Source organism: Mirounga leonina, unplaced genomic scaffold (genome assembly GCF_011800145.1).
Source record: "Mirounga leonina isolate KUSES-001 unplaced genomic scaffold, KU_Mleo_1.0 Mir_174, whole genome shotgun sequence".
In the NCBI taxonomy this organism is placed as follows: Eukaryota; Metazoa; Chordata; class Mammalia; order Carnivora; family Phocidae; genus Mirounga; species Mirounga leonina.
Window position 1 is genome coordinate 47,272,365 of NW_023270451.1, and position 23,224 is coordinate 47,295,588.

Here is a 23,224-nt window from a genome sequence, read left to right on the forward strand (position 1 = left end):
AAAATGTCGCACAATTTCAACCCACCTGGTCAATGTACAAAAATGCAGTGGAGACAATTAAACTATATGAAGCTCTCAATTGCAAAGAAGGACATCCTGTCATATACTACAACATGGATGAACCTTGAGGGGACATTATGCTAAGTGAAATAAGCCACTTAGAGATGGACAAATTCTGCATGATTCCACTTAAGTGAGGTATTTAAATTAGTCAAACTCATAGAAGCAGAAAATAGAATGGTGGTTGTCAGTGGCTGGGGGTGGGGGGAGAAGGAAATGTGGGGTTGCTCTTCTATGGGTATAGAGTTTCAGTCATGCAAGATAAAGAAATTCTAGGAATCTGCTGTATAACAATTCACACAGAGTTAACAATACTGTACTGTACACTTAAACATTTATTAAGAGAACAGATTCATTATTACGTGTTTTTTACCGTAATTAAAAAAACATATGTCTACTGCGGGGCTTGAAATCACAACCCTGAGATCAAGGCCTCAGCTGAGATCAAGAGTCGGATGCTCACCTGACTGAGCCACCCAGGCGCCCCAAATTTGAATATTATTCTTAAAATGGTTTAATACTTAGGCACTTGCATTAGTTAGCTTGGAATTTAGTATTACTCAGATTTGAACAAAACATGAGATGAGTCCGCCTGAGCATTAAAAATAAAGACTTCTTGATAATTATTCACCTGAAGTTTGGCAGCTCCACCCTTAATAAGACCACAGATAATTTCTTCTACTCTTGCAGGGTTCTTAATCCGAACTGAACTTCTCTGGAATTCAGGCATCTAAAAAATAAACGGAAGTTAATTAACTATTTTTAATTCCTCTTTCCCCAGGTTCTTTTGATGCCAAGCAGAAGCTTATATTATTTTAAGATGTAAAAATGTTGAGGCATTATTTAAAAAAAAAAAGCAAATCATATCAAATTACCATTTATACATATAGCATTTTTTGAAGCACATTAACAGTTTCTATCTCAAAGATTAAGACAAAATTATATTTGTAATATATTATCAAAAAGTATAATTCTCCTAATTATAAAAGTCATGCACGGTTATCACAGAAATAACAGAAAAAATATAAAAAAGAAAGTAGACATGGCTTGGAATTCTACTACCTAAAGATAAACAAGTAAACATTTAAATTTATTTTCCATTTTTTTTTTTTTAATGATTTTATTTATTTATTTGACAGAGAGAGACACAGCGAGAGAGGGAACACAAGCAGGGGGAGTGGGAGAGGGAGAAGCAGGCTTCCCGCCGAGCAGGGAGCCGGACGCGGGGCTCGATCCCAGGACTCCGGGATCATGACCTGAGCCGAAGGCAGGCGCCTAACGACTGAGCCACCCAGGCGCCCCTATTTTCCATTATTTTCATTTCTATGATTACAAACATGCCTGTTTATGCACATAGTTTATCTCATTCTCATATATTTTTTCATCTGGCTTTTTAAAATTAATTATTACTTCATATACTGTTATAAAAATGTTTTTAGCAGAATTCATTAATCAAAATAAAACCTTAGAGTGGAATGGGGACTATCTGAACTTCGTGATAAAGAGTTTTCTTATAAGATCTTTCTGCTTAAGGGGTGCCTGGGTGGCTCAGTCAGTCAAGCATCCGACTCCTGATTTCAGGTCAGGTCTTGATCTCAGGTTGTGAGTTCAAGCCCCGCACTGGGCTCCACACCAGGCATGGAGCCTACTTAAAAAAAAAACCAACCAACAAAAAAACTTTCTGCTTAAGATTTAGCTTACATTTATATTTACATTTAAAAAAATCTTAGCAGAAAGGTAACAAATGTTACATGATTATTCCCCACAAGTGTACCTTTGTGCAGGTAATTAAAATATATTTTAAATATATTTAACTTGAAAAGGTGCTTCAGGGGCGCCTGGGTGGCTCAGTCGGTTGGGCGACTGCCTTCGGCTCGGGTCATGATCCTGGAGTCCCGGGATCGAGTCCCGCATCGGGCTCCCTGCTCGGCAGGGAGTCTGCTTCTCCCTCTGACCCTCTTCCCTCCCGTGCTGTCTCTCATTCTCTCTCTCAAATAAATAAAAAAAATATTTTTTTTTTAAAAAAAAGAAAAGGTGCTTCAAGATCTTTGTTCCTTTATCATACTATACGTAATACCAATAATCCCAAATAATTGCATTGCTCTTGGCATAAATGTTACAACAGATTTATTTCAGTTTAAGACAACTACTAAAAAGTATGAGACCATCAGCATAAGACTCTTGATCTCAGGATCGTGAGTTCAAGACCCATGTTGGGCATGGAGCCTACTTTTAAAAACAAACAAACAAACAAACAAACAAAGGTATTACAACACCTGGGCTTAGGCAGCTACTAGGCTGGTTTATTCAGGATTTAGTGTTGCTCAACAATTTAATGTTAAATATTGTTTCTTTCTTCTACCCTATCACAGAGAAAACGAAACTGATCAGAGTAAAATGCACAGGCACAGTGTTCTTAGAGCATGTGTACAAGAAGACGGTGGGGGTGGATAGGAGATTAGAGGGCATATAGTAGCTCCACAGTATAAAAGGGCAGTAAGAGAACCTCAAATCAAGGTTCTATACTGGTTTGTACCCAGTAACCTTTATTTACTTTATATGCTATTATTCTGGGTATGTTACCAACAATATTAACATATTTCATGTGCATCACAGACATGATTATGGAAAATTCCCTAGACCTTATAGCTCTGCTCCAAGAGCATACGACCAGCTGAGTCTCTCAGGTCCTATGCTGTCTCTGCATAATAGACAAAATTAGAAAATCGGAAAAAGGCTAAACTGTTTTCCTAAGACTGAAAGATACATACAGGAAGGAGAAATGCTAACATTAAAATTTTCTCCACTAATGAAAGATGCTACAATACGCCTAATTTTAAAAAGCCATATTTAAATAGCATAGGATAACCTGCAATGCAACTAACTATCAAACAGTGATTCTTTTAACTTAACTGGACTTTAGAGGTGTCAACAGAATAATGGTTATCTAAATATTTATTTTACAGTGATTTTTCAATAGGTGAGAAAAGCAAATAGGCACTTATTCCTACATTCCTTTTCTTCATTCATTAATCCATTAATTTGCTTAACAAATATTTACCTGTATCTACTTTGTGTCAGACGCTAGATGCCAGGGATATGATGATTAGCAGTACTTACACCATTTTCCTGTTGAGTTTTAGAAACCGTTGCTGTTTTGGAATATCACTTCTATAGCTCCCCTACAAATACCTTAACTAGTAAGTTCATCTCCTAACAACTATATTCTGCTCTTACCTCTGCCTTAATTGGCAGATGCATAGTAGTCAGCATATGTTTGACTTAATAACTAACCCACTACTGAAAGCAACAGAAGATAAATGTCACTAACTATATTTTCACCAAGAAAATTAAACATTTTATTTTAGTATGTCCATACTGACAAAGATGTCCTGCCTCATGCAAATCACATCCTATAATACATTCAATTAAAAAAAACACCACCACCACCCAACACCCATATTTAAATAGGATAGGATAATCTCTTTCAGATAATGAATAGGAAAATAGTACCAAAGCAACTTCAGATAATGAATAGGAAAATAGTACCAAAGCCACTTCAAAGTAGGCTGGTTTCTGCTAGGTTAACAACTAATAGATTGGATTATAGTATCACTTAGGGCCTGAAAGACAACCAGAAGCTGGAGGAATTGATATCCCTGCTTCTGTGCAACAGCCATTCATTTTCAGATAAATAAGCAGTGAATACCCAAATAGCACCAGGGTGAAATCACAGTGATGAGAACAAATGAAAGAGCAGCAGAGAACACAATAGGAAAGAGGACACAAGTGTAAGAAATTTAAAAATGATAATTATATCTGCTTTGGGTTATAAGGTAATATACTTATACCCCCCCCATGATACACATACAATGTCACCAAAGCATATCATAAATACTTCTCAGAAACTTGAGATATTGGGCATTTTACTCAAATATTTTAGAATGCAACCTAAGAAATATATTTTTAAAATACTACATGAAATATGTCAAAGAATGTCAGAATATCAGAATATTAAGAAGTATACTGCAGGAATATACATTCATCATACATCACATACTTTCATTACCTCCTCAAATCCCTTCTTCCATAATTCTTCTTGGACAAAACTACACCTGTTTGGTAGCACTTAAAATAATGATGCTTCAAGTCTGAAGGGCAAATTATTTTGAAATGTCCAAAAACTTTTCAACTTATGATATAATTTTATGGTAAAAAAATAAGGGGATAAAAATGTCCATCATTTGCAAACAAAAGAAAACAAATTCATTTTATAAGGCACAATGTAAAATGCTGAAGGAGCAGTTTTCCTGACAAGAATCAGGGCATTTTGGTTGACTGGAGCCAAATCTGACTTAATGCTAAAGATGACTAACAAAAACCTAAAATACATGTATTCTGGCTATAGAATGAATTTGTACAGATGAAATGAAATTTGTACAGACCAATCAGTCTATTTCCATAATCGAAAAGCAATGAAGTTGATTTCAAAGTTACACAGTTTTATTCACAACTCTAGAGCAATATTTGATTATTTGATATTATCTTGCAGATACACTGAGACAAGATATAACAGAGTATCTGCATGGCATAGTCACAAAATTGTCCTTATGGTGTTTTACCTGTATTTCTCTGAAACTGGACCACATAAAAATTAGTTTAAATGACTTAAGGATCTTTGTCTGAAGTTCTCAGGGGAAATATTTTTTTTCCCAATGTTCATATTTGGTACAAGCAAAAGACTTCATTACTACTTTGGTACAAAGGAGTGGGCACTACAATTTTCATGTAACTACATAAAAAGTATAGATCCAAAGCCACCTATTCAGACTGGTATATTCATTCACATACATGGATCATTCTATGACTTATTTGGAAGACTACGCATTACTAAAGTGTAGCGATGGCCAGTTCCCCCTGTCTACCACATTTTTGGCCTCTCTCCACATTAAGGGAGTGTAGGCCAAATTCATTCATTCAACATATAGTCATTAAGTGTAAGGCAGCTCTGTAAGAGATACAAATGTTTTAGTAAGATAAACATCTTAAACTCAAGGTGCATGTTCTTTAACATAGATTGTAATACAGGAGCCCGAATAAGTAATACATTGCTCAGACGCCCAGATAAAATACAAGAGGAACATAAGAGACTGTGATTACCTCTGCTGGGGCCAAAAGAGGAAGAGCCAACTGAGCTAGGCTTTCAAAGAGAAGTAGGATTTGTAGATGCTGAGATCATGAGCCAAACTGCAGGGTCTAATGTGGGGGGAAAAGAGAAATAGCTCTGTCTAGAACTTCACTGTGTGTGGGAGAGACAGAAAGAGGGGGGCAGGGGGGGAGGGAGAGAGAGAGTTTGTGTGTGTAAAGTGTGGAAAGAGATTTGGAGCCAGGTCATGAGAAGTTAAGGACAACATTCTAAGGAGCTGCCAACTTAAAAGATGTATCAACATTTTTAGAAAAGCAAACCCCAAGGTAAAAATTGTGCAACTTAATGCAATGATAGTAAAAAAAATATATATATATAAGTATGTATAATTTTTTGGCTGGTTTTCCTTCAACAGTCTCTTTGTGGGTTGACTACAGTGCTACTTACTTCCAAAGAAGACATGCTAGAGAGTTCTGGGACCCAGGTAACAACAATTTATATGGTAGGACATTCCTACATCACTTGTATTAATTTTGGTTAAAAAAAAAATCAACTCAAGCAAAAAAAAAAAAAAAAAAGAAGTTTTAGATTGACTTAATGTTACATATCAGAGACAAATTTCAATGCTAATCATGCAACAGAAGCAAAGGTCATGCCGATGCAGTAGGCTGAACCAAATGAAACTGCCAATGTTGGACTATTCAACATACAAAAACACAGCAATTTCACATGCTCCATCCTAACAGCAGTAACTACACCAACGGCAGCTTAATCAGCACTTTGAGGCAGCCTTCACCTCCTGTCCCATGCTGGATGAGGACAGCTAAGCTGAACAAGAGGTTTATTAACTGTGACACAAAGCTGTTTTCATGCTAAGTCATGTTCTGGTTTATAGGCTCAAATGAAAAAAAAAAAACTAGAGAGAGGAAGAAAAAAATACAAGAGAAGAGGAAGAATGACAACAAAACAACAGAAAGAGAAGATATAAGGTGATCGTGGGGCAGCTGTCCTCTTTAAAAGAGAGGGAGAAACTGTGATTTTTTACAATTTTACCACTATGAATATGGAAAATGGATATAATTTTTTCCACACATACAAATGCTACTTACATAGTGAAAACACTAACATAACAGGGAATTAACATTTACTGAGTGCTTACTATGTTCTATTAGGCACTTTACATACTTTTCCATTAAATATGAATAAGAACATTCATTTATAAGATGAATAAGGTCTGAAAATCCAATGTATGTTATGGTGACTACAGTTTATAATACTCTATTATATAATCTGCTAAGAGTAGAACTTAAATGTTTTCCACCCCCCACTCCTTCCCCTGCCAAAAAAAGGGTAAATATGTGAGGTGATAGATGTGTTAACCACATAGGGAAGATGATTCACAATGTATATCAAATCTCAAATCATCACACTGTACACTTTAAATATCTCGCAATTTTGTCAATTATATCTCAATAAAGCTGGGAAAAATCTGAATAAAACAAGAGTTTGGTGGTTTCATACAATTCCTTAAAGGTGAGATTATTACCCTTATTCAAGGGTATCATAGCTCTTAAGGACTAAATTAACATCTGAAGCCAGCTCTGACTCCAAGGCCTATATTTTTTCTTCCTCAATCTAATGTCTATAATGCAATGAGCTTTACTGTTATATAAGAAGTTTTTTATTTAAAGACTTGTCATTTTAATTCAGAAGCTTAAAACATCTCGTGCTGTATAATTTAAGTGTGTTATTGCTGAGCAAGGAAAATTTAGCACAAAAAGGAATGGGATAACCATTTTATATGCTGAGAAACACTATAATTCACATTATATTTCAAGCAAAAAAAATTTTCTAAGGTAAGTTGAAATCCAATTCAACAAATAGTTGAGGTTCTATTGTGTATCAAACACTGTGAAGAAAGACCTGCATAAAGTTACAGTCCCATAATTAATGATCTGGTTAGAGACAGAGGTAAAAGTGGTGAAGATTCACCATTAATAAATGGAACTGGAAATACTCAAATACCCACCATTTTCACATGTACAGCAGAATCTTGATTAGGCATTTCTTGGTTATCCAATCTTCTGGATTTCCCCAGGTGATGTCACAGTAAAAGAGAGAGAAAAAAGGTACACGTGACATACATATATTTCAGGCTGTTCCTGTAGGTTAATGACATAGTAAGGTGGTACTTTTGGTTTGACTTAAATACCAAGTTACTGAAGGCACCTTTTCCTCTTTCCTAAGAAGCTCAGCAAAGATTTTCTCTATCTTACAAAGGTTGGAGTTAAAAATTTTGTATGAAAAGTTTGCAGCTCTCCTATAAGAATTTATATAGTGTTAGTAAGATCTGAATAAAGTTTATATTTGCAAGAAAATGTTTTATTACAAGAATATTTTATCAATACTTTCTCTACATATAAGAATGAAGTTTGTGGGAAAATTATGCATTGCTATTACTGAATCAATGGAGGAAGATATGAATAGAACATAAGGAGAAACATAATACACAAAAGTCAAGTTTATTCTTCAATTTTCCCATATTGAACTCTAATTTTGTGAAATGAGGCAACTACTATCTGAGTTAGTGTCTGGCCCAGAGTAAGTATGTGATAGTGTTAACTAAATGATAATTTTATGGGTTAGGGTGGAATTTATACATATCAATTTGTTAAGCTAAAAGAAATAGTTTTTATACTATCTCCTAATAAAATAAAATACCTCTTATCATTATTCTATCTTTTTTTTTTTTCATTTTTACAGTATCAATCTTAGGGAAGATTACTTACTTTTGTTCCTCAATGACTTTACTTTTACTTCACACTAGGTAAGTAAAATTTTTTTTAACAAAAGCAGTATTTAAAAAGGGCAACTTTAACAAAAGGGAAAAAATCTGACTTTTCTTAAAATTTGGTCATCATAGGGGTACCTGGGTGGTGCAGTCAATTAAGCGACTGACTCTTGGTTTTGGCTCAGGTCGGGATCTCTGGGTTGTGAGACTGAACCCTTTAACAGGCTCTGTGATCAGTGTGGAGTCTGCTTAAGACTTTCCCTGCCCCTCCCCCTGCTCTCTCTCTAAAATAAATAATCTTAAAAAAGTTGGACATTATATCTGTGTTCTTTATAATTAAAATGTATTGTAGCAGCTACATAAAATTTTCTCAATTCTAAAATTCATTCCTCCCTCCTTCCATTTTAAATGCATAAAATTGGGAAATGTCTTATAAAAAGGTATTCCCCCCCACCTCAGAAAAGCTGTTAGTAAGTTAATGGTCTTATAATTGATGGCATCTTCAAGTTGAGTAAACAGTATTTCCAAATAGTAAGATACCTCCAATTTTTCACATCCAAAAAATAATATAGTACCTGCAGAAATATCTATTTATCTATCTATACACTCTATATAACTCATAAACACTTTGATCACTACCCCCAAAATGTAACTGTAATGGTAGTTTGAGGGTTAGTAATCTTTAGATGATTGTAGTCAAATTTAAGTAACCCTTCCTTTCTGCTGATCCTTGATCTTAAATAAAGAAGATTCCACAGAAGTTGCCTGCGAATCTCTTTCTTCATTTATAGAAACCAAAGCATACAATATGCTTATGGTTTTCCTTTGATGTTTAATATCTGAACAGGGTTCTATATTTCTCGGAAAGCACTATTTTAAACAAAATCATTTTATTAGCTTGAAAAAGAGGAAGGAGAATGTGGAAAAGTACCGTAGAGTTTATAAAACATTTGAAAAGCCCAAAGGAACACAGAATTCAAGCAGTGCAGAATACATTTTAATATCTGGGAATCTCAGCTCTTCTTGTCACACAGAGCCAGGCAGCGCAATTCCTGTTCCCCCCACCACCAAGTTTGGCTCATTTATGTAAAAAAAAGATAAGGGGAAAAAAGTCAGTGTCAGTAAGTAAAAAATAATTGTCTTTCTCATGGTCTCTACATATTTTATTTAAACAAAACACAAACAAAAACAGAGTCATCAGAAATTTGATAATGGCCAATTTTAGGACATTATTTTTGATAGGTAAACCTACTAGTTCATGGATTCTATGCAAATTTCAACTGAAGGTCCTTCATTCCTCCCGATCCTCACTGGCAATCTGACCAGAATGTATCCTTGTTCAGAGATAATATCACATAAAGTGATACTGTTGTCCCAATGTAAAAATCACCCCATTGTCTCTATAATTACAGAAGTGTCAAGAGTAAGGCATAAATGCCAGCATTCTGGCACTATTCTAAGGAAGACACTGAAAATTAGGGCAGGGTATTTTTAAACCAATCGGCTTGTAAACCTATACTTGGTATATAATGTTCTGGCTCACTTTGCCAGCAGTCATCTGTTGCAGATGCTTCAAGAGAAGAGCTGTTGGAAAAAACACATCAAGTGTAGAAGACACGTTCAAAAATAGAAAATACTAGCCTGGAAGTATGAACCCTCTTCATAGGAAGTTTTGAAGTTCTGAAGTCTTTTGAATTTTTAATGTCGACTAGAAAGTGTGGAAATCAGAAAATAATTACTCTGTGTGCTTTCACTATGAGGTTAGGGTCTCTGCTCTAACAGTGTTCATTACACAGAATATGTAGGACAAAGCTAAAGACTGAAGCAAGAGGTAAGAACTTCATTGGAATAGCACAAACTTGATAACTGAAGAGTTTTAGTGATTGTGATTATTTCCTTCTGAGATCATTAACTTTACCTTGAAAAGACAGTGACAAATCAATGACTGAAAATTCCTATGTCTACATGAAAAAATTTTACTTGCCTTTATACAAGTTTTAAAGTATCTGAATGCCAACTGAATATTTTTAAAGGCCCACTTAACTTTGTCTTATGGGAAAGTGAAAAAGATTAAGTTCATCAATATCATTGGCTTAAAAAGTTGTGATCCTGCTTCAGTTGTGATACTTGCAGAAACATTTACAGGACACAGCAATAAAGTAATGAAATTTTGAATGGTAAACTGTGTACTACTTACATAAGAAAAGGCACGCATTACTATAATATGGACAGAGTATCAGCAACAGTACTAAACTTCCAAATGAATCCATTTTTTGCTGCACTTTTCCAGCAACCTGTAATTACTGGTCTTAAGCTTACTTATGTTTTTAATAATGACACTTGGGTGATTAGCACAAGAAAAATCAAACATAAGTTTGTTATTTCAGTAGCATTGTACATCAGTTTCTTGGATCATTTAAATAATTCTCCCTAATTAGATTTTCAAGGCAGCAGTGAAAAAAAATATACAAACTGGAAAGTGAAACTTTCTTGATACAGATATGAGACAAAAATGAAACTGAATATTCTCAGGTCTTTCCTGAGCCTGTTGGGGGAAAGAGAAAACAAACTGAGGTGGGAAGGGAAGAGGAGACAGAAGAGAGGAAAAATAAATTTCAAAGGCTAGTTATTTAAAAATTGGCAATTTATACCAATTTTCTTAAATAGTAAAACTTGGCTTCTCAGTCAGAATTTTATGGATACTTAAGAAAATACATAATTTCAGAGCTCAGAATTTATTCATATATGCTCCTCACTCCCCATGGCCTTAATATCTAATAGCATTTTTCAAGCTGAGTAAACCAAGGCACATGGAAATTAAGTTATTTATACTGATTACCCTTAGCGCACTCTGAGTTCTGTCCTTGAATTTGTCCTAGAACAACAGCATAGGTGGTAAGCAATATCCAGAGATGCAGGGGCTTGGATACAGACTGCCAATAAAAACCAAGTAAACTGCTTTAAGAAATGGTCTGCTGCATTATCTAATTCTCCTGATTAAAAAAAAAAAAACAAAAAACAATTATAAAAAATAAGGTAAATCCAATTATTTAAAACTAAGTTAGCCACAACATTCTAGGGTTTTATAGCAATATATGCTTGAATCTTAATTCTCAATATGCAATTTGTTATAAACCTTAAAGACTGTACATCCAGCTTTTATCAATTCATAAAACATACCAATAGAATCCTATTCCATAATATCTTAGATAAAACAAGCACAAAATAAAAATTCATTATCTTTATTACTAGGCATAATATACGGTTCCTAGACCTGGGGACACAAAGCATGTGGCAACCAGCAAAACTGAGTCACAGAGCAACTAAATGAACAACAAAATCGGATCTTACAGTGCCTTTTTTTCCTTTGAAAAGAGATTTTTGAGGATACACTGCTTTTTCTCAACATGTACATGTGAAACATGAAGCTCTTAAAATTAGATGTTTTAAATTGTTATTTCGGAGACCCAAGACACTGCAAAGTTTTACATATTCATATCTTTGCAAACTGTAAAGTTTTACATTATACTGCTTTATTCTATTTTTATTTCCTTAATCTGTATTTTTAAATGCTTACAATTTCAACAAGAGACTGAACCAAATAAGAGTCTATAGATAAAGTTAAGCCAGAGAAACTAATTGGTTTACATGAACTGTACACACTTACCCTGAAGGTAACCGGACAAGCTACGCCAGCAAAAGAAAATTCTTCCTGTCTGAGAAGTACTAATATAGCACAAGGTGCAACTGAGGGCGGTTCCAAAAGCCTTGGCTAAGCTCTATGCAAAAGTGGTCTTGTGACGCATTAATACACAGTGCTTTATTATGCTCCGGGTGACACTTGCTAGCTCTGAGCTAACAGTCACCAGCCAGTCTACAGAAAATGATCAATTGAAAAAATGTGACAGTTAAGAGAAGGTAAATCTGCACTATTAGGGCTGGCAACTTGCTCTGCGAAGAAAAACGGAACCTCCATATTAACACTTAAAAATACTCCCTTCCTCATCCTGTTTTTTGGCTGTCAGTGTACTTGTGGTATGTGCATTTTTCTGTATGAATATTATATTTCAATACAAAGTAAAAAAAAAAGTAGGTCATGGTTGCTAGGAGCTGGGGGAGAGGAGAATGGGGAGCCACTGCTCAATGGGTACAAAGTTTCAGTTTGGAAAATGAAGAGTTCTGGAGATGGATGGGTGGATGGATGGGTTGCACAGTGTCAGTGTATTCAAGGCCACCAAACCATACACTTAAAAATAGTTAAAATGGCAAATTTTATGTTGTGTGTATTTTATCACAATTTTAAAAAGATTACCTCATTTAAGACACAGGAGAAAAGACATGATGCATGTAAGTGTGGTCACTAGAATGTTAAGAGCCTTTACTGCAGGGCACTGGGATTTAAGTGATTTTTGTTTTTCTTCATATTGCCTAGACTGTAAAATTTATTTGCTAAAAAAATCTAAACATAAACGATGAAAACTCATTTTTAAGGTTAAAAAAATGAAAAAAAGTGATTCTCCTGTTGGAAATAAAAAGTCAAATTGTTATGAAGAAAAATATATATTTTTTAAAAGATTTTATTTATTTATTTGAGAGAGAGAGAATGAGAGACAGAGAGCACGAGAGGGAAGAGGGCAGAGGGAGAAGCAGACCCCCTGCTGAGCAGGGAGCCCGATGTGGGACTCGATCCCGGGACTCCAGGATCATGACCTGAGCCGAAGGCAGTCACTTAACCAACTGAGCCACCCAGGCGCCCAAGAAAAATATTTTTAACTTTTAAAGAGAACCAGGCTTGCTTTTAACCCGAGTAGCAGGACTGCAATCTGCTAATACCACATGTCAGGGCCTGATAGATAAGTTATGCTACGGGCCCTCTGGGAAGCTTTATCATTAGGAACAGGAGGAAGCTACACTTACGTAAATAAACTTTTATATCTGCCTTCTCTCTTCTTCTTCTTTTTTTTTTTTTTAAGATTTTATTTATTTATTTGAGAGAGAGAATGAGAGAGAGAGAGCACATGAGAGGGGGGAGGGTCAGAGGGAGAAGCAGACTCCCTGCCAAGCAGAGAGCCCGATGCGGGACTCGATCCTGGGACTCCAGGATCATGACCTGAGCCGAAGGCAGTCGCTTAACCAACTGAGCCACCCAGGCGCCCCATCTGCCTTCTCTCTTCTATGCTCAAGAGAAATCAAACCCACATAGCATTTCAGTAATCAAACTGTGAAGTAGCATGCTCTATTAAAAACAATAAAAAATTTTTTAAATGATTTTTTAAAAAGATTTTATTCATTCATTTGTCAGAGAGAGAGAGAGAGAGAGAGAGAGTGCACAAGCACAGGCAGAGGGAGAAGCAGGCTCCCCGCTGAGCAAGGAGCCCGATGTGGGGCTCCATCCCAGGACCCTGGGATCATGACCCCAGCTAAAGGCAGATGCCTAACCGACTGAGCCACCCAGGTGTCCCTGTTTAAATGACTCTTTAAAAGGCCACTAACAAAGTATCCAAACTTGGTATCTACCAAAGGTTAAAATGGCACTGCTATCTTATTTTAATAAGATGAGAAGATTCGCAATGAAACATTCCTCTATGAGGAAAATCTTTTATATTTGACTAATGGAGGCTCAAGGGCTACCAAGTGATCCTTTTTGAAAATATTCCTGTATTATGTATGAATATGATGACTTAACTGTCCTGTAATATATGAATATAGGTAGCAATGGTAAGAATTTTAAAGATATCACTTAGACAGATGACTTAAGATTTAAGTCATTCTCAACAACAACAAAGGATGCTGGAGTCAGAGTTCTTTCTTGGAGGGCTATTTAGAGATCCTATTAAAAGCTTCAGAAATATACATTTCCCTTGACACACCAATTTTATATCCTAAGGATTTTAACCTAAGGAAATAAGGCAGTATACAAAGATTTAGTTGCAAAGATATATACTATAGACTTCTATAGACTTGTTTTTTTGTTTTTGTTTTTGTTTTAAATAGGCTCTACGCCCAGAGTGGAGCCCAACATGGAGCTCAAACTCATGACCCTGAGATCAAGACCTGAGCTGAGATCAAGAGTGGGATGGTCAACCGACTGAGCCACCGAGGCGCCCCATAGACTTGTTTTATAATACTGGGAAACTGTAAACAACCTAAATGCCCAATATCTAAATGTTCATTAACATAAGAGAAGTGAATACATTGTGGTATACACATAAAATATAAGATTACACAGTTCCCAAAAATGATTATTATAAATAGCTAAAATTTATTGTATGTTTACTGTGTGTTAGGTACTTCAAACACTTGACATACTTCATCTCATATAACACTCATAACCCCAGAAGGTATGTGCTATTATTATCCTCATTTTTCAACTGAAGAAATTAAGGCGGTAGCTGAGAAGTGGCAGAACTGGATTCAAACTCAGGTCTCTCTGACTTCAGAATCCATGCCTGTAAATCACTGGAACCTACGGCTCTGTAAGGCCGATATTTACAGATACACTCAGGTGTACATGATCTACAACTGAATGAGAGTATCTACAGCAAGAGTCCAATTTTTGGGCAAAATTCTTTATACAAGCATAGGAAAGTCTAAAATAGAATATATAAGATAGTATCAGATGGGATTAAGGGGCCATTTTTATTTCCTGAGTTTTATAAAATGAGTTCCTTGGGAAACAAAAAATAGCTTATTACAAATGTTACAGTAGTAGCATCAACCATGTCCATAATCAGAAAAGAAAATTAAAAAAAAAAAAAGTACAACCGGAGCTAGTCAATATCATGGGTGGATTACTTGAAACAGTATTTCTACAGTGGAGACAGAACAAGGAATTAATCCAGTTGGCTCTAAAGCAAAACAAAATACAGCATGAAAAGAAAGATGGCTAGTATGTTATCAAGGGGGTGGAGGATGGCTTTGGCTCTGCTGGTGTTCTGCTCTGCTAGCCTAAGGAGAGAAGAGAGGAAAGAGGAGCATTGCTCCCTGCTTAGAGGGAACTTTTCCCACAAGATCAGTTCCACCCAGTGTGTATAAATGCATGGGGTGGGATGGGATGCCTGGTGGGCCGTCCCTCCAGGAGGGACTAACATTTTTCAAGCACTTTCTTAACTTGTCAGAATCTCAGAAGCATGCAATGGCCTTTTATACACTATGGGACCAAGGGCACGCTGCCCTAAGGTGGCTCACTTTATTTATTTATTTTTAAATTTTATTTATTTATTTGAGAAAGAGCGCAGGAGTGGGGGTGGGGTGGGGTAGGGGGGAGAGGGAGAAGCAGACTCCCCGCTGAGGAGGGAGCCTAATGAGGGGCTCGATCCCAGGACCCTGAGATCATGACCTGAGCTGAAGGCAGACTCTTAACCGACTGAGCCATCCAGGTGCCCCAAGATGGCTCACTTTAGCATAAAGATTATTTTGAGTTAAAGGCAAGCAAGATCCTGCAGATTTAGGAAAAGCTCCTTACCCCCACTCTCCCACCCTCCACAACTGCGTAAAAAGAATGTAGATAAAGGTCCTGCTCCAGGAAGAGAGCTATCCCCAGAGATAACTACATTATGCTATGAATTAGGTATAGTGTGTGGAGAAGAACCTAGCAAACAAGGCCTCTTTGATCAAAGTCCTCTCTTTGTCCCACCATTTCCAAGTGACCTAACAAGTATCTGTTTACCAAACATTTACTTTTTCATTCTTTCTGAGGACTGCATTCCTTCCCTTTGAAGACCCAGACCCCTACACCCCCTTCTCCTTCATTCAGAATGACATATACCTCATTTTGCCTGACAGTGTTTGGAATTTCTTTGTGCATTCCCCACATGTATGCTAGTAAGTTTGATTTTTCTCCTGTTAATCTGTCTCATGTCAATTTGATTCTTATTCTAGCTAGAAGGACCCTGAGGGGACAGGATATTCTTACTCCCCGACAATACATTCTATTTATTCCGTAAAGCCTTATGAGAAATATAATACTTCTCCCCTTTTTACTGGTAAGGAACCTAAGGTCTGGAGAAGTTACTTACTACTTATGTGACTTTTCTTCTTATTATATCATGCTGCTTCTAGACAATAATATACACATTATTTACATGAGAGGGCCAGAAATGTCTGTGAATAAGAATAATGTTTTGAAACTGTGCCAAGAAAAAAGAACAAGGACACAAATACAAGTAAAGTACTGAGTAAAAGAAAATGAATTTTGTTTCAAATAGCTCTAAGCTACTGTGTTCTGTTTTGTTTTTGAAAGGGAATATAAAGGATTTAGAAGTAAGAAGATGTAAAGGGAGGCTTTTTTAGCAGCACAATGAACTGTGATCTCTGGACTCTGACAGGCTCCTGTTTGCCTTGGCGTTTCTTTACTCTTGGTCATACAAACAGAAATCACTCATAAAGCTCTGAAAGGAAAAGCTACACCTGCAACTGACATGCCAAAGAGCAGAGAAGTTCTCCTACAGGACTCACATCTTTGGAAGCTTTTTCTCCCCTTATAACACTGTAATTGGCTGTCTTTTATCAATGGAGAAAGAGATACCCATTTGTACTTCTGAGGAACGAGTTACAACGTTTTAGATACTGTCAATTATTCAACCAACTTGAAAAGCTAAAAATGACCACTTCATATTTTGCCATTAAAGAGTTTCTCAAAATTTTGAAATACTGAAAAAACAAAAAGCCCACAGAAAACCAAATCTTAAACCTTAGTAACTTATTGATTGATTCATTCATTTTGCCTTTAATCTGGGGGCAGGGAAGTAAAGGGAATAAAAGTACTACATTAATTAATAGTTGAATGTGAAAGAAATCACTTCATAATTCTACATAAAACCTGTAGTAAGGATAATTTATTTCTCAATTATCCAATCTAAGACTTAACTACTAACTCACTTAGCTTACACAATCCAATTATTATTTGGCTATGGAATGTATTTTTAAACTTCAATCTGAACTTGACTGACACTCTAGGAAATTATTCCAAACAAAACAATAAAATCATATAAGGAAACCATTCAGGTGAGTCTTCTATAAGGACTCTTGCAAAACTTGCTCCTGCTAATTGCTGTAATTGCTGTATAAATAGAAAGATTATTTTTTAAACATGCAAAACATCCATCTAGGCATTTGACTTCTCTTAAAACTTCTCTAAAGAAGACGTCAACGAACTTCAGCACTGTGACTATTCAAAACAGAATTGAAACAGATGCTATTAATGTTTATATGAGTGTGATTTTTTAAAATTTATTATTGTTTTATTTAAATTCAATTAGCCAACATATAGTACATCATTAGTTTCAGATGTAGAGTTCAGGAATTCATCAGTTGCATATAACACCCAGTGCTCATCACATCATATGCTCTCCTTAAATGCCCATCACCCAATTACCCCCATCTCCCCCACCCATCTCCCCTCCAGGAGCCCTCATTTTGTTTCCTATAGTTATATGAATATGATTTTAAATGTTTAAGGAGCAAAAACAGAGATGAAACAATGAATTATTACATTTTGGGGAAATGAACAGGAAGTAAAGATTTTCTGTAAGTTTCTTCTTACATTTAAAATCATTCCAAAAACTTATCCTATTAGGTGACTGTTAGTGAAGTTGATTGCTGCATTTATGAATTTGTATACATATATGCAAACGGAGGAAAACCTATGGTTCTAATCTCAATGCATTTCTTAAAAACTCTGCAACAATCTAGGATTGACTTAATTTTCAGAAACTCGAAGTTCTTGAACATAATTTATATCTTTTTAACTTAAAAAGTAATAAATTCTGTAGTTTAAACTCCTTTAGAGGCAATGACATTTATGTTGCAATAGGTAGGTCAAGTTCAAGAAACTTGGATGTAAGAAAATATCATAAACAAGGGAGTCTTTCCTAGCTCTCCTCTCAAAGGAACTATGTTCTAATATTTCAAGACACTTAGCACTGAAATTGTTTCCATTTTATTATATCTGGATCTCTGTGCCTGAAATGGAATAAGAAAAACTTTGTTTTAATTTTGGACTCCTTCCATAACACACAGTTGGCATTCTCTCTGTTGAAAAGAAACAGTATTGTTTAGGATTGCTATTTGGGTATGGGTCATATTAAAAATGGCAAAAATGGTTATGTTATTGGTGTATTATATCTGGTACCTCTAAATGGAGAGTACAAAGACTTAACTTACTATCCTCTTTTTGCTATGCCGGATAAATGCATTTAAAAAATAGTAAGGTAAATGGGGCATCTGGGTGGCTCAGTAGGTTAAGTGTCTGCCTTCAGCTCAGGTCATGATCCCAGGGTCCTGGGATAGAGCCCCACATAGGCTCTCTGCTCAGCAGGGAGTCTGCTTCTCCCTCTCCCTCTCCCCCCTGCTCATGCTCTCTCTTGCACACTCTCTCTCTCTCAAATAATTAAATAAAATCTTAAAAATATAGTACGGTAAGAGGGGCGCCTGGATGGCTCAGTCATTAAGCGTCTGCCTTCGGCTCAGGTCATGATGCCAGGGTCCTGGGATCAAGCCCCACATCGGGCTCCCTGCTCAGCGGGAAGCCTGCTTCTCCCTCTCTCACTCCCCCTGCTTGTGTTCCCTCTCTCACTGTGTCTTTCTTTGTCAAATAAATAAATAAAATCTTTTTTAAAAAAATAGTAAGGTAAGAAAATGATGAAGTAAATTATTTGGAGAGATTCAAGTTCATAAACGAGTAACTTGTAGCAAAGAATTACTTGAAATTACATGGATGATAAGTGATAACTTGAGTTTTAAAAGTATGTAAATAGAAGAAACCACAAAATATACTCCTTTTGAATCATCTTTCAATATTAATAAACTCAGTATGTTAAACCAAAGTACTTAATTTAACCTATGCAAACTCTTGGTAATGTATATTATACCCAACAAGGGAATGTGTGCTCATCAGAATAGACCTTATAAAAATAGGTTTATCAAAGAATGGCCTTCAAAGTGCTTTTTATGGTCAAGTGTCATGCTGGTGAACTCTTTCAAACTTTTAAAAGAACAGATGGCCCCATGCTAGATAAACTGTTTAACAGCACATAAAACAAGGTTAAGATATCCAATTCCATTTATGAAACTAACTAGTATAAAATCCTGAAACAAAGCCTGTCAAAAATAGTACAAAAAGAGGAAACATAACCTAAGTTCACTTATGAATATAGATATAAAAGTCCTAAGTAATAAACCAGTAAAAAACTAAATTCAATAGCACAGATAATCATTGAACATGGCTGAATCAAATATATTATAAAAATCAATTAACATTCATCACAGAGGAATAAAAGGGTCACAGGTGTCTCTATTTTCTTCTTCATGCTCCTTGGTATTTTCTAAATTTTCTGTAATAAATCTATATCATACCCAGAAGGAAACAAATACTATTTTTAAAAGGTTACATGTCCCAAAATATAAGAAAGCAGAAGTGTATATAATGCTACTATATCTTTTGACAAAATAGACATGGCATATGTTAAGTCATGTTTATGGAAGGTAAAATGAAAATTATCTCTTGACGGGCGCCTGGGTGGCTCAGTTTGTTAAGCGACTGCCTTCAGCTCAGGTCATGATCCCGGAGTCCCGGGATCGAGTCCCGCATCGGGCTCCCCGCTCGGCAGGGAGTCTGCTTCTCCCTCTGACCCTCCCCCCTCTCATGTGCTCTCTCTCATTCTCTCTCAAATAAATAAATAAAATCTTAAAAAAAAAAAAAAAAAGAAAATTATCTCTTGAGGCAAAATTCCACCTTACTACGTTTTCTGGAGTAGCCTTCCTCATTCTTTGCCTGTGAGATAAACTAATGAGTAAGCTACACAAACTACTTAAACAATATGCTATGTTCTCCTCCCACCCTGGATATCGAATGAAGTCATAATGTGTAAATGAGGAGTCATATACAAATAAAGCTCTGTAAAGCATTATAAAGTATTAGGACATGGTTTAAAGAAGCCATTTAGGTGGGTGGGGAAATGGGCTAAAAAGATAAAAAGGGATTAAGAAGTACAAACTTCCAGTTATGAAATAAAATCACGGAGACAAAAAGTAGAGCACAGGGAATATGGTCAATTGTAATTGTAATAACTTCGTATGGTGACAGATGGTGACTAAACTTGTCAAGGCAAGTAACGTGTAGAATTCTTGAGTCACTATGTTGTACACCTGAAACTAATGTAACACTGCATGTCGACTGTACCTCAATAAAAAGCAGCAGCACCAACAGCAGCCACTTAAAGATTTGAGAGGAGGGTCATACATAGACTACGCAAAAATAAAAGTGAAAACAAAAAAAAAACTTGGAAAAATACATTTCTAACATATTTCTACAGTTAAAAACATTTTATAAAAGCCCTTGCAAATCAAGAAAAAGAACGTAGGACAATTCAGAAAAGAAGAAAATAAATGGCCTATTATTTTTAACAGTTCAGTTTCAAAAGTAATGAATACTTAAAAAACAACAACAACTATCATTTGGCAAAAATAAGAAAAAAAAAAAAAGACACCTATTCCCAGGAAAATAGGGAGCTAGGTACTTGTATATACTGCTAGTGGAAATGTAAATCAGTACAACCTTTTCAGAAGGTAACCTGGAAGCACATTCAAAAGCCTTAGATTTGTACATGACCTTTGATCCAGCATCCCACTTAAACAGTCATGGACTTGCACAGATGCAACACAAATGTTTACTGACCCATTATTTATTATAATGAAAAGTGGTAAACAATCTAAATGTTCAACAGTAAAGAACTTGCTGAAGAAATTATAACACCTATATGATATAAAGGAATATAATATAATCACTAAAAAAAGTATAAAATTAGGAAGGAATAATTTTTTTTTTTTTTTTTTTTGAGAGAGAGAATGAGATGGGGGAGGGTCAGAGGGAGAAGCAGACTGCCTGCCGAGCAGGGAGCCCGACGCAGGACTCAATCCCAGGACTCCAGGATCATGACCTGAGCCGAAGGCAGTCGTCTAACCAACTGAGCCACCCAGGCGCCGCAGGAAGGAATAAATTAATAAGTGAATAATCTTGGGGCGCCTGGGCGGCTCAGTTGGTTAAGTGTCTGCCTTTGGCTCAGGTCCTGATCCCAGCGTCCTGGAAAGGAGTCCCGCCTCCTGCTCTGCTCAGCAGGGAGCCTGCTTCTCCCTCTGCCCCTCCCACCCTTGTGCTCTCTCTCTCTCTTTTTCTCTCTCTCTCAAAAATAAATAAAAATCTTGGGTGCCTGGGTTGCTCAGTCGGTTAAGCGTCTGCCTTCGGCTCAGGTCATGATCCCAGGGTCCTGGGATCAAGCCCCGCATCGGGCTCCCTGCTCAGCGGGAAGCCTGCTTCTCCCTCTCCCTCTGCCCCTCCCTACTATTTGTGCTCTCTCTCTGCTCTGTCTTGCTCTCTCAAATAAAGAAAATCTTAAAAAAAATCTTAAAAAAAATAAATAAGTGAGTAATCTTATTAAAAACAATGTTACAGTATGATCTCATGTTGGGAAAAATGATACTTAACAGTTATATATAAATGAATCAAATGCATATAGAAGCTTTATCCTTTACAAAAAACCATGTTTCCCATACGACTTTAGCAAAATTAAATTTCAGTAACTGAAAATGATATAATTATATATGCCAAGCTTGTAAGTATGCTACTCAGGTCAATTTACCCATCTACAAATTATTATAGCAGGCAGGCAGGGATTAGGCCCCAGACTGCGAGGTCCTCAGGTTAAAAGCCGTTATTCAGGGGCGCCTGGGTGGCTTAGTCGATTAAGCATGACTCCGGCTGGGGTTATGATCTCAGGGTCCTGGAATGGAGCCTTATGTTGGGTCTGTGCTCAGCGGGGGACACCTGCTCCTCCCTCTCCCTCTGCTCATGCTCTCACTCTCATTAAAAAAAAAAAAAAAAAAAAAAAGACAAAACCAGGGCACCTGGGTGGCTCAGTCGTTAAGCATCTGCCTTCGGCTCAGGTCATGATCCCAGGGTCCTGGGATTGAGCCCCACATCGGGCTCCCTACTCGGAGGGGGGCCTGCTTCTCCCTCTACCCACTCCCCCTGCTTGTGTTCGTTCCCTCTCTTGCTGTGTCTCTCTCTGTCAAATAAATAAATAAAATCTTTAAAAATAAATAAATAAATAAAAAGACAAAACCATTACTCAACATTTGGGATAACGCTGGATATCTTTCTATTCTCAATCTTTTAACTTGAAGGATGTATGATGCTCTAACTAGACATTCTTCTTTTCCAAACCTGAGAGCTCAAAGAGAATATTGTTTAGAGACAATTGTTAAATCATTACTTAATCTGAATCTCTTACAAGACAACATCATGTCTAAAAGAAAGTTGGTCTGGAAAACAGTATGGAGGTTCCTCAAAAGGTTGAAAATAAAGCTAACCTATGACCCAGCAATTGCACTACTGGGTATTTACCCCAAAGATGCAAATGTAGTGACCAAAGGGGCACGTGCACCCCAATGTTCATAGCAGAAACATCCACAATAGCCAAACTATAGAAAGAGCCCAGATGTCCATCGACAGATGAATGGATAAAGAAGATCTGGTATATATATATAATGGAATACTACTCAGCCATCAAAAAATAAAATAAAATATTGCCATTTGCAACAATGTGGATGGAACTAGAGAGTGTTATGCTAAGTGAAATAAGTCAATCAGGGAAAGACAATTATCATATGATCTCGCTGATATGTGGAATTTAAGAAACAAAAAAGATCATAGGGGAACAGAGGAAAAAATAAAACAAGATGAAATCAGAGAGGGAGACAAACCATAAGAGACTCTTAAGCATAGGAAAGAAACTGAGGGTTGCTGGAGGAGCGGGGGTTGGGGGATGGAGTAACTGGGTGATGGACATTAAGGAGGGCACGTGATGTAATGACCACTGGGTATTATATAAGACTGATGAATCACTGACCTCTACCTCTGAAAGCAATAATACGTTGTATGTTAACTGAATTTAAATAAAAATAAATAAATTTAAGAAATAAATAAAAGAAAGTTGGGAAAAGCTTTGTTTCACGAAAGGAGCTGAAAAGAGAATTAACATTTATTGAATACTATGTGGTAAAGTTTGAGACTGTATGCATATTATCTCTTTTTTAATCTTAACAACCCACAAAGATATTTAGAATATACTGTTGGAATTCTCCGAAAGTATAATTATTTAAAACACTAAGTGAAATAAAAAATACAAACGCAAAGACAGAACATATTCCTAATATAATACCCTGAAAGA

At 36.3% G+C, this 23,224-nt stretch overlaps 1 protein-coding gene across 7 annotated transcripts in view; it reads right to left on the reverse strand.

Annotated features, from left to right (window-relative positions):
- The window catches only part of NT5C3A (5'-nucleotidase, cytosolic IIIA), a 48,552-nt gene that overhangs the window by 7,254 nt on the left and 18,074 nt on the right, over nt 1-23,224 (reverse strand). For 2 of the 7 annotated variants that reach the window (XR_004682060.1, XM_035020877.1), the window contains exon 2: nt 692-790. Coding sequence is in view for 6 of the 7 variants with exons in the window: in XM_035020877.1 (XP_034876768.1) it covers nt 692-790 (99 nt within the window). In the remaining variant the exon portion in view is untranslated. Of the gene's footprint in view, nt 1-691; nt 791-2,336; nt 2,424-7,235; nt 7,422-10,836; nt 10,991-11,664; nt 12,075-23,224 lie in introns of those variants that run through there. The other 5 variants (XM_035020881.1, XM_035020879.1, XM_035020883.1 and 2 more) reach the window with 5 other exon arrangements.